The following is a 12,941-nucleotide window of genomic DNA, read 5'->3' as shown; positions in this document are numbered from 1 at the left end:
TTTTGCTATTTTGAACTACAATTTAGGCACATTCATAATTATGTTTTTTGTATTTCATGTCTAACCCAAAGTGTTATATAGTAAAGTTAAGAAATATGTATTCTCCTTTGCATTAATTTACATTAGGGCTGCATGTTGAATTGCATATATTTCCTTATCGCCTGATATAATCTGAATTCCTGCTCTTTGAACATATAGGGATGACATAATTAAAGTATGCCCTCAAGTATTAAATGGCTATCCCTGCCACCTTTGTCTCTACCATGTTCTGTAGAAATATGAAATGCTGGCCATTAGCCTTAATAAACTTGCCTTTTAATTGCTTATAAGATCTCTGAATAGAACTGTAAGTCATCAGATACAAAATATTGTTGCAAGGATTATTAAAAGTTAATTTTATGAGGTTTTAATGTATAACACTGCAGTACATTTGACATCTACATGATCTATTTTTGCATTACAATTGCCCTTATTTAATTTCAGTGGCCCACCATGACATGGAGAACACATTTAATTGCAGCTTCATTGAACCTCCATCTGTTGTAGAGCAACCATCCCCTTCATGGTCCTCCCGTGGTTCATTCTCATCTTTTGATACCACTGATGACGGGCCAGTGTATTGTGTACCTCACGAGGGTGAGTAAAGAGAAGCACATTTCTTACTGTTCTTTCACAAAAGCATCTGTTTAATCTTTCAAGGGACATGGTTATATGGTTGAAAGTAGAAGAGGAATATATTTATTAGGTTGTACTTTCTAATGTGTTGAATCTAACACTTCAGAACAAGCCTCGTACCCCTTGGTATGAGAAAGGGATGGAAGCAGAAAATGCTCGAAAGACTCATATCTTTGATGGACTCATATCTTTGATGCATGCTCTTTTGTCTCATCTTCTCAAAAGTAGCAGAATTGAATTTGGGCCTGCACTAAGTGACAGGACTAAAATAGGGACCATTAAATAAATGTCTCATAGTCTACATTATGTTGAAAACCTCTTGCTGTTACCCTTCAACCCAGCACTTGCCCTAACCACGCTGCTGGAGATATATTCTAGACTATGAGCAATAATCAATCAGTTGGCAATCTGGATGTTTTACCCACTCAGTCCACTAGGAGTTTAGTAAAAAAATCCTCGGTTCACTGTAGTATAGCTAAAGGCTCAACAGCAGAATATCAGTTAATTTCTCAGTTTAGAACTTTATTACTACACTAAAGCGTAGGGTGAAAAAGCAATTACAAAGAACTATAAGAAAGCAATCAAATGTATACACTATTCATTACTACGTAATTTGGGGCATATTAGTCATGCCTAAAAACAGCCTCATATTTATATTAAGATGTTCAGTAGTTTTTTAGAGTTTATTCCTGGTACTTTCAGTCGGGCTGTATTTATCCTGTTCAAAAATAATTAGTCTATTATACTACAGATGTAGCAGTCATTAAAAAAAACAAAAAACCTTTAGATGTCTTAAAATTTGATCTGGTCTCTTGCAGTGGGGCACACACAATGTGCCTACACTAAGAGCAGCTGCCATTAGAAGTGGATTACATATGCACAAAAAAGGGGTGGATCTACCATGCTATTGCACTCTCAGGGCACGGGCCAGCAGGTGCAATACCACCTACTACATGTCTGCATATCTCCTTCATTGTCAGGCATAACCAACATATGTTACCCATCTTGACCTTGAGTTATCTGCCTACCACCTGGGCAGTGAGGGGACATAGAGTTAACAGGTTAAAACAATAGTTCTAGTGTCAGCTCTTTTGTAACTAGAAATAATCAAGAATGAGCTACTATCTATCACTACAATAATAAGAACACATATATACAGTAGATACATGGTATGTGTGCTTATTTACCTGTTCTATCCACATTGAGTCTAAAGAAAAATATCTCGATCCCCTGTAAGGGTACAAGCAGATTTGCTTTTTTGCCCTCCCTAAAATGTATTACACTTTCTGAAGGCTTGAAGCGCTTAGCCTAAAAGCTTGTTCAATATATATCCTGTTTAATATTAAAAAAGAAGTGTGGTGCCTTTTAGCATTCATCCTTGGAGCTCCTCAACACTCTTCTAGACCCTGTCTACTCCCAACTGCTGTTACTTCGATACTTCCTGTAGGAGACATGGTGGATTTCCAATAGGCATGTGGGATTACTGGGCTGGTTGAGTCTCCGCTTTACTGGATACTCAACTTGCAAAGTTCAATCATACGCATTTTGTCACAGTGTCACTTCATCAGGGAGAATGATATGATCATCAGGATCTGAGTCTTTTATAGTCCCAACAATTGGCCTAATTGTTCAATTAGAATATGCTACTAATAATTGAACAACTGTTACATACAAATAATTCTAACATAAGAGATCTTAGATAACAGCAGGGTTTAGCCCGTTCATTACCTTAGAGGTTAGCTTTGGTTTTTGTTTCTTTGTAGTACAAAGGTTTGAAGCCGGGGGTCTCCGGAGCTGAACCGTATTCATTTCAGGAGATATCGGCACCCCATACGGAGGCCTTTACCTCGGTAAGCACTGGTCCCCTGACCTGAAATTAATGCGGTTCAGCTCCGGAGACCCCCTGCTTCAATCCTGTGTACTAAGAATAATAATATAAATAATGAGTTCTGCTGTAAGAGCTGTGTAGGGAGACACATAGAGAGGAACTGTTTCTCTCTGCTCTCTCTGAGGAGCTCTTACAGACTGGTGGGGGTCCGGTAGGATTAATGCTACGGAAGTCACATTCAGAAGTAGGGACTACCGCTGCGTTAATCGCTCTGGGAAATTCCTTCTGTTCTGGGCTGTGATTGCTCTTCGCCACTATCACGGCCGCACTTGGGCCGCAGTCCATTCGCACCAAGTGCCGCAAAGAGGAACTTATATTGTGCCACATCTTTAAGTGACTGGTGGCTTCTTGTCTTCTTTGGATCACATGGTAACCTGTTTCTGTTTTTTATGACTTTATAACCATTTTGATGTACAGTACCTGATACAAATTTTTGGTAACGAGTTACATGACATTGAGGAGTATCTTGCTTCTCTGGACTAACCAGCTGGGTAAATGCTGATACTACAGCTCAACCCCCTTATAACGCTGTGCTTGGGGCCCAAAGAATCACATTGTGTTATAAGCGGATCGCGTTAGAAATAATGTACAATTGTATGCATTGTACAATAAAGTATTTAAGATACCAATAATCGTGTTGTAAAGTATTCATAAATACGAAAATTGGGAGACGCGCTTGCGTCACGTTATAAGCGGATTCGCGTTGTAACGGATCATGTTATAACGGGGCTGAGCTGTACGTAGAGGATTAGCAGACACTGCCTCTTGGTAGAACTATATAGGATAGAAAAATACCTAGCAATCCAGTCAGCAGATGTTCCTCAACTCTTATCACCATCATTATATTTAATCCGCCTTTTTTCAGAGCAAAACTCTCACTGTTTGCAATAACGTTAAATTGTTTAGAAGTTTGGGTTGTTGCACCACTCTTCAGCTTGCTTTGAAAGTGTGGTTTCCTGGCTTTGTAGTAACTATAATTCTTTGTTTTGAAGAACTGAAAATGTAGTTACCACTGTGTTCTTAATCCCTGACTTCAGAGTATGCTCACTTTGTGGTAAATTTTTATTTTAAGACATCTAAAGGTATTTATTTTTCCTTTCAGAATCTGTTACCGATTGTAAAGAGAAGGGAAACCCCCCCAGTGTTCTAGAAAAAATCACACCTTTAATCAATGAGGAGGAAGCAGGAGAATATACTTATCTAAAGGAATCTGGATCACCCAAATCTTTTCAGGCTGATAATAGTGAAACACCATTGCTGAAATCATCAGATAGTGAAAGATCTTCTTGTGGTTCTGGATCTACTGGAGGGGCTCTCTATGCCAAAGTTGCAAGATTGTCCAAGCAGTCCAAAGATGAAGATGACCCAACAATAGATAATAAAAGTACTACTGTTGGTGGGAAACCACCATCTCCAGAAAGAACAAAGCCACCTCCACCTGATCCATCTACAAAGCCCAAAGTATCTTGGATTCATGGAAAGTATAACTCAAACCAGTCCAATTCCTTGCCTGTTTTCAACAAGTCTCCTGATAAGGCAACCAGCCAATGCGAACAATCAGAACAGAACCCGGGGCATAAGGATCATCATAGGAAAAGAACCCCCAGTGACACATGTCCTGGAAAAAATGAAGAAAAAATAATTATGAGGAATAAGGACAAAGGACAGAAGCACATCAAGGACATAAGCAACCCAGATGCTAGATCCTCTGAAGAACCCCAGTCTCCATCCAAAACAAAACATAGGAACAAAACTAGTCATGATCAAATAGAAAATATTAATGGGACAGTTCAAAATGCCCTAAAAAAGATAGGGAATCTCCATATTGAAAAAAAGAGTGCTGATGTCAAAGAGGCACCAAAAAGTCCCGATCATAGCAAGTCTCGCTCGGAGGTACTTCATCCACATTTGTCCTCTGAGGCAGCTTCATTATTGGCTGCCCAACTAAAAGAAAAAACGCAAAGCCTTAACAGAATTGAGAGTAGCACCAACCAGAATGGAATTGTTCCACTTAAATCACAGAAAGAGAAGCCCACACCGCCACAGAAGGCGAAACGATCTGTGGCCAATGTCAACCAGAAGTCCAGCAAGCCATTACTACCAACAACCACCAATCTGCAAAAAATGATCAGTCCTGTTTCAGAGACTGTTCCAGTAACAGCAAACCCTATTGAAAAGCAAAACTCTAATAGCAATCAGGAACAGGCTGCAAATGTTAAACAGGAGACAGGAGAACCAACAGTGAAAAAAACACCTATTAAGAAGCCTCCTAGAAAGAAAAGCAAAGATGCCACCTTGGACACTGATGGAAAAACGCAGCCCAAAATGGCTATAATGCCCCCTCAATCAGTAAAATAATGACAACTTTGCACATTGTGTTCTCTTAAAAAGGGGCATTAAGAAGGATTCTGCTGACTTCTGCAATATACTTTGATGTATTTTGCTGTAGCCAGACTTTGAGCCAAAGAAAATTAGCTCAAAGTCCTTAGAACATCCCATGAGTACGGGACATGTGGCAGTGAACTGGTGGACATTCAAGGTTTGTTCAAATGCAAGGGAGACACATTGCTGGCCTTACATACCTCTCCATCAAATTAACCAAAAGACCAGAAGTGCCTCTACCATGGTTTTTAATCCCTTCAGCATTTGTGTGGAAAACTGGACCTTGGTTTTAAAGACGAAAGCATGTGACTATAAGAACATTGCTCAATCTGCCTAACAAGTACCACATACAGAGATACCTTGTTTGTAGAAGAAAAATGAACGTCTGATTTGCCAAACTGTACAAATGTAATGACATCAGACATGCAGAATTTTCTCAGTGTGAGTTTATCATATACAATGAACAATTCAATAACCCTTTGCAGTTATTTTTGTAGTTGCCCACTACAGCCATATCCACATCAGTTACAGCAAGCTTCTTCATATTTAATGTCTTTAATGGAGCCAAGTAACTAAGTTATTTTTTTTACCTATGTAAGCGAAATGTTCATTTGGTACTTTCTTTAAAAAGCTGAAAATGGAACAAAGGTTGAGAAGGATCCTGTTTGTGTAAGAGTTTGTAATGTCACAACCATCAACATAAATTGTGATTTGTTTCTTTCATTTTTGGAACACAAGCTTATAGCATTGATATTATGTTTTTAAAAAAATCAACTTTAGTAACTGTACTATAAAGTGCATAAGCAGTGCTTATTTTAATATAAACTACTTGTTATTAATCTGTTTATAGTATGCAGTAACTGATAAGCTAGCCTTTTCATTTATGTTATTTTGGTTATTCTTTATTGAAGTGTTGTATTTCCATTGTGAAATCAACCAGGATTACAAATGCATCCACTTTTATTTAATGAATGGGCCTTGAGACTGTCATCCATAATTAGACATGGGACTTCACAAAAGGACCACTATGTAACATCTGCGATCATCTGTGTCCGTGGCAGTCCACAAGTCCGCAAATAGTTGTTTTAAATAAGAAGTTGCACTTACAGTGCTGGCAGCAGCTGAGAGGTATCATTAGTATAATAGGACATACAGTAAGCAGATAGCCACATGTTATTGAGAACACTTTTGAATCTTTCTGGGAAAAGTCGGCTTGTGCAGGTTGCTGTTTGACAATACTAATCTGCAGACAAATGAAAAGGGAATCTCTTACAAAATATATAATATTGTTGCATCTGGCAAAAGGGAACAAATTCCATGTAAGTTGCTTCTATTAATCAAGAGGATTCACATGTACTATTTTTTTTTACTTTTGAGACAAATTACAATTATGGTGAAAATTGTATTTTACTAATCAATTTGCAGTAGCTTGGAGGGAGAAAAACCTCCGACATTTAGTTTAGTATTGTCAAATTGTATTTTTCATTTTGCACATACTGTATGTTATTGTGCACTTTTTGGGGGGGAGGGGGGTTAAAATGACAGTGGTCAATTCAAACATTCCTACCACATGTATTTGTAAATGTAGCTTTTTTGAAATTCTATTTTAAGGCAATGATACCTACGTACAGTAAACACATTAATATGGATACCTCCAGTTTATTGTCGCATACAAGTGCAGTGTCTCTTTTAAAGCAAAAGGCATGCATTTCATTATCACATGGGATATGAGCTCTCATGATTATGGAGGTTCTGCTTCATTAGCACTTATTTCAAGTAATTGAACAATTATTATAGGATTTGCGCTTTATGCAAGGCTACATCTCTAGTTGACAAACGTCCTAATACAGCTCAATCAAGTTATAGCGCGATCCGTTACAACGCGGATCGCTTATAACGCGTTGCAAGCGTGGCTCACAATTTTTGTATTTATGAATACTTTACAACAAGATTATTGGTATTTTAAATACTTTATTGTACAATGCATACAATTGTACATTATTTCTAACACGATCCGCTTATAGCGTGATGTGATTCTTTGGACCCCAAGCACAGCGTTATAAGGGGGTTGAGCTGTACTAGGATATTTTGTTATGGTTTGTGCAACAAAAGCTTCTGAGAAATACAAACTGTTGTATTATGTTTTCAATGGTTTGTTTCCCAATGTGTGTGTCTAGGATGATGTTAGGTTTAGTAAAAAATGTTTTTCTGTGGCTTCCAATTGAAATTAATTCAGGCTCTGTCTTCACCTCTTGACACCATCATACTGTGCCTCAACCAAAGTTTAGTCTTTATCCCTTACTATTGCTACATTCAATCTTCTCTGTTCTCATCATTGTTACAGATGTATCTGTAACAACGATGACAATAAGATTGAAGATTGAATGTAGCGATAGCATTGAGAAATAAAAATCTTTGAATCTATCAAGGGATTTTAAAAAAATGTGGCACCATTTTGTCTGTAAACCATTTTAAGGCGGAGTCCCAGCTGGCACTGAGCGGGCGGCTCTTGGCCCGGTTACTTGCATATATATATATATGCAAGTTCCGGCTCACGCGATGCGCGCGCGGGCACACACGTTCGGCTCTTTTGTAAATATTTTTTTTTAACTTTCCCGCTTGCTCAGATAGCCCGCAATTGTGCCCCCCCCTCTTCCCCCCTGCACGTGCGTCCGCAAGTTACAGGACACCCAGCGCTCATGCTCTAAGCATGAGCGCGAGCATGAGCGCACTCAGCCCCAGCGGGGACTCAGCCAAAGGCATCACCAGTAATGTATGTTATGTATTATAATTCTGGTTTTAAATGTACTCTTTTAATCACTTGTTAACACATTTTGGCGTTTAACTGGTTTATCATCATTTTTAAGTTGATACCTTATTTAATTTGGTGAGATATTGGTCAATCTCTGTGCAGCATGGTTAAACTTGGGGAGCTAATCATATAATGCAGGGAAGCCACAGAAAAGTCCCAGATAGAACCTCTCATAGTCTTAGCTTTATAGGGCGACTCTTTATCCCTTTCAGTGCCCTATAGGTGTACAACGTATGTCATAAAGGGGGGGCATTCGTGACAACTGCAAACTAAACTGAAGGAGAGGAGGCCCGTTGACTTCACCGGAAGGAAGTGTTCAGCGATCATGTGATTGGGCTCTGCCGGAGGTTCCGTGGCCAGGGAGGTGCCGAGAACTTCTGGCACTGAATGGATTAGTGTAATACACAGAAGAAAGTGAACTGTTGTAGAAAAATAACTTGCTTAAATTGCAAAAGTGTATATGTGTTTAGTTGATTATTTACCCATGTTTCAATTATTGTTTAATTTTCTTTTTGACTTGTACTCCTGTAAGTTTTTGTTTTCTTCGTCTGCTCGCTCAGCAGCTTGCATACTTGTAGTTGACAAATCTGTTAAGATTGGCGACATGATTGTCAACATGTATACAATGTGTATATATATATGTGATTTTCCACAAACAATGCTAATGTTATTTTAGTTAAAGAAAATACCATTTTGCTGTGCGAAGGGCTGGCAACGCATTTGCAGTTTCATTGGCGAGCAAAGTGGCAAAAGGAGAGGGAAGGCTTGGGTTTGCAAATGAAATCTCTCCTTTATTTGCTTAGGATTTATTAAGGATCATCTCTTTATGAACGTGTCACTTCAGGTCAAGAGTCAGGATCAGGGTAAAAGGTCAAGCTGGTTTTGGCCTATACTCTTTGTAACTGAAAAATACTTTCTAGTGGGACTGAAAGCTATACACAACCAATAAGAAGTATTGGTGATGCAAAAGTGCTATTTATAACCTGACAACTGAACCAGTATGTGTGTTGATTTATTTTTCTGGTATTCTTTTGCCTTTTGTAGGTTTAGATATATACTATTTTGTATTGGAAGACTGGTACTGCGCCTGATTTATTATTATTTTTGCCCCAAGAAAGAGCTTTGTTAATAAACTTCTTTGTTTCATTTTGTCTGTATTTTCTAGATTTTGAATGATTTTACATGTTTAATTCCCAAAACTGTATTATGACCAGGGCTCAACAAATTCTAAAAAATAAAAATAAAAAAAACAGTTGCCCAAAACAAAGTCACTTGCCCCCCCCAAAAAACTCTGACCCCCCAAAAAAACTCTCAACCCCCCCCCCCCCCCCCTCACGAGTCTTATCTGCGGCGGGTTGCGGCGTTTCCTGCCATTTTCCTGCTTCTCCCCTGCAACTTGCGACTGTCTCCCTTGCAGCTCCTGTGAAAATGGCTGTTGCCATAACAACGGGACGCTGCGTGGCGTTACGTCACGCGGTGTCAAGTTGTCATGTCAACTTGATGCTGCATAACATCACGCAGCGTCCCATTGTCATGGCAACGCAGCCATTTTCATAGGAACTGCAGGGGAGACAGTGGCAAGTTGCAGGAGAATGCCGGGAGACGCCGCCGCTATCTCACCCCGCCGCAGGTACTCGACTGCGGGCAAAATGCACTCGCCCCAGGTGAGTGGGCGAGTGCATTTGTCGAGCCCTGATTATGACCCTTTTTGTTATCATGGTAACTTATATTACACAAATACCAGTTATAGTAAAGCAACAAATCTGTGCTGATCAGGATTTTTTTTTTAGGGGTTTGTTACCTTAGTGGATTTGGGAAAGGGGTAACAGCACGAGTTCAACCACACTGCTACCGTTTCTTGGAAGCTGTTTAATGAACTCCCAAAAACCAACATGGCCTCTGGGTCTACAATTTAAAAAATAAATACAAATATGGCCGTGTTACGTGGAAAAGAGGGGGATACCTGGGCATGGGCCGCAAGCTTATAATGCTTTGGCCAAAGAATTTAACTGAATGACCCTCACTTATGAAATGAAAAACATATAAGTATTTAACTATATCATTTGTCATATTTGATGCAGCACTGAAGCTTTTCGTCTCTCTTGTTATATACATGGCCAGAATCCTAGTAGCTCTCCTTTTGACACAAATATGTGGTGGGTTTGGGTTTAGGGTTGCCAGGCGGCTTTACAAAAAATCCTGGACACAATGGTGAACGATGCGACGTGCTCGAGGCAAATACCTCCCCATGCTGTTTCCTCCTTTTGTTGGCCACACCCCCAGGTTCTCGACACCTCCTCCTGATTGGCTGCATTACCCAGCAGCATTCAATCAGGATGGAGGAAGCTGAACAGTCCCCCCACCCGCTCCTGACAACAACCCTAGCCTCTCCTTTCTCTGGGAAATACCACGAGCCCTCAAGCCAGTCAGGTCACTACTGTATGTCCAGAGAGCTAATACCAGACACCTACATGTCCAGTATTACCTGTCATTTTTTACAGTGTGTCCAAATACAGGACAGTCTAGTTTAATACTGGACACCTGGCAACCTTATTTGGCTTCTGAGATGGCAGGGCCTGTGTGTGTGTGTTTGTTGAGGTCCCCAGTAAAAATTGACGACACCATGTTACAGCTTTCTGTTGATAACCATGACTGCCATATATGTAGGTTTTTTTTGCGAGAAACTACAAAACATTTTAGGTTAATTTGATGGCAACCGGTAGGGTTCCTGGAGCTGGAAGCACCATGGTGGAGCTCATAGCCCCGCCCCCCAAATCTTTTAAGATAAAAAGTCATTTTGGGGGATTGCTGCTATAAATAGCTTATCAAAACTGGGTCCCAAAACTTTTGTAACCAGTAAAATAATAGCGATCAGAGGGTATATAATAATGCATACTGCTTTCAATGCAGTTATTCAGCACCTTATACCAACGAATATCAGTAATTTGAGAGTTGCAATAGTGAGCGTCAAGTTATAAAGAGAATTACCTTGAAGTCAACTACAATAATACATTACAATGTATTGGGTGAGGTTGTCAATCCAACTTGAACTAATGACAGCATATTAATTTAAAATGAGACAATTTTTGAACTATCAAGTTATCCTACATAACACTTCATGTTTAACATTTACAGTGATAGTCATTCTAACTGCCCCACTATTTAACCCAAAAAATAAGCGCGCAAGGGGGAATGAATTATCTGAGGCTGAGCTCACGGTGGGGGTGCGCACTCCTGCAGCCCCTGCGATCCATGTGCTAGCGGCGATCTGGGGCAAGGCAGGGGATGTGGTGTACGCGTCACGGAGCTGGTTCGCCCTGGTTGGCTGAACCAGCTCACGTGACGCTGACGTCATGCGACTGCAGCCTGCAATTTCAAATTTTATTGTGGCAGCAAAATGTAGCTGCGTCGAGGCGCACGTCACCGCAGGCACTTAAGGAACTACCTTAGAAAATCAGAAAATCAGGTAAGAGTCATTGAAGTGCGCGCGGACGCAAGCTAGCGCATGTAGCAATGCCACCACCGTGAGCTCGGCCAAAGGCGAAATAAAGTAAAAGCAACTTATAGAACAGCAATGATTTTGGTCACGTCCTCACTTTGGTTCTGCTACGTGTAACTCCACACATTTGACCTACATTATAATAGCCTTGAGATATACCGACTCCTTCTCTTAGGTTGTAGTCCATACAGTATTTCAACTTCTTAAGTGGAAAAAGCTCTACAAATGTTTGTATACATAATTGTTAAGCAACCTAATCTAATACAAAGGGCCCCTAGCAGCTTTCCTATTCCCTGAAAGGCCACATGTGCCCTTTTACACAAGTGAAATGTCATGTTTTATTGTAAAAGGAATTGATAAAAATGGAGTATAGGAACTTGCACATACAGTATCTCTACAAAAAAACTATTACTAGACAATATCATTTGTTAAACCAGGCTGCAGGGGGGAACATTACTGTACCTACATCTTTCCAAAACATTAACGCATCTGAATATAGATAATACAGAAAGTCACAGTATGTTTTGTGCTATTCATTACTTTTCACTCTCCCAATGAATGTCCCACAAATTGCTTGTCGACGACAGACAAATACGCCAAGGATCTATAAATATGGAGATGTAAAAGTAGAATTGACACTGGGAGAAAATAATTTGCAGTAAACCATGTTCAAGCCAAAAACATCAAAGGGAGCACACTTCTAAGAGGAGGAAAACAGGAAGACGGAGCTGAATAATGTCAAAGAAGTTAGGCCAAGTGGTCTGTATAAATACACTAAATGTAGGCCACAGCTATTTTTTTACAGCTTAAAAAATACAGTAAATTGCATTGCATACAAGTAAATGTTTGTTTCAATGACAAGCAGCCATTCAGAACCAAAGCGTGCCCTGATTTGCAATACATAAAAAATAATAATGGTTTCAATTGGTTGTAATTCCTGTATTGCTATTCTTGTATGAAGCTACAGTAGCAGTGTTTCAGGAGATTTGAGAAGGGTGTTCTCCCTTTGCAATGTTTCACCATAAGAACTATGGGGGATATTAATTTAATTGTGATGGTGACAAACGGGGCTTCAAAGGGGAGTTTGCACGTGATAGTGTTAATTCTGCATTTGTCAGGGAGATCTACAGTAGGAGTGGATCCCAGTGGCAGGAACAGCAGGGAACAGGGCGGGGATCGTCGGGGTCACAGGCAGGGGCCTAGGGCAGGCAGTAATAGTCGTAGTTGAGGTCACAGGCAATGGTCAGAGGCAGGCAGCAGTGTATCATAGTTGGGGTCACAGGCAGAGGTCGAATGAAGGCGACAATGCAGCATAGTCTGGGTCACAAGCAGAGGTCTGCAGATGGAACAGCACTAGGTTAAGGGGGCAGGAACAAAGCAACAGCACATCAACAGGAAACAGTGAAAACAGGAACCAAGCAGGTGCTCGATGAACAAGTATAAACAGGCACTGATAGACAAGAAGTGGAGGTTTATATAGAGCAGGCTGAGAGAAAGAAGACTGGTGCAGGGTATCAGGATTCAGAGTCTGGAAGGTTCTTTGAGAGAACCAGCAAGAGCAGCAGCAGTCCCGGTGGTTGTGCATGGGTACTGCAGACCAGGACATCAAGAAGAACCTGACTGCATTATTGGAGTTCAATGTACAACCCTCCGAGTCAGTTGAAAGTTGCATTATGTACTGTAGT

General features: G+C 40.2%; 1 protein-coding gene across 2 annotated transcripts in view; it reads left to right on the top strand.

Annotated features, from left to right (window-relative positions):
• Window positions 1-8,908, top strand: part of SCARF2 (scavenger receptor class F member 2) — a 201,916-nt gene extending 193,008 nt beyond the window's left edge. Inside the window, exons 10-11 of one of the 2 annotated variants that reach the window (XM_075569025.1) lie at window positions 484-636; window positions 3,666-8,908. In XM_075569025.1, the coding sequence (XP_075425140.1) occupies window positions 484-636; window positions 3,666-4,921 (1,409 nt within the window). In that variant the 3' untranslated portion in view covers window positions 4,922-8,908. The remainder of the gene's footprint in view (window positions 1-483; window positions 637-3,665) is intronic. The other variant, XM_075569026.1, reaches the window with a different exon arrangement.
• Window positions 8,909-12,941: the final 4,033 nt, after the last annotated feature.

This window comes from Ascaphus truei, chromosome 13, assembly GCF_040206685.1.
Source record: "Ascaphus truei isolate aAscTru1 chromosome 13, aAscTru1.hap1, whole genome shotgun sequence".
Classification (NCBI taxonomy): domain Eukaryota; kingdom Metazoa; phylum Chordata; class Amphibia; order Anura; family Ascaphidae; genus Ascaphus; species Ascaphus truei.
Note: the sequence above shows the minus strand (reverse complement) of the source record. Positions and strands in the feature narration are given on the sequence as shown.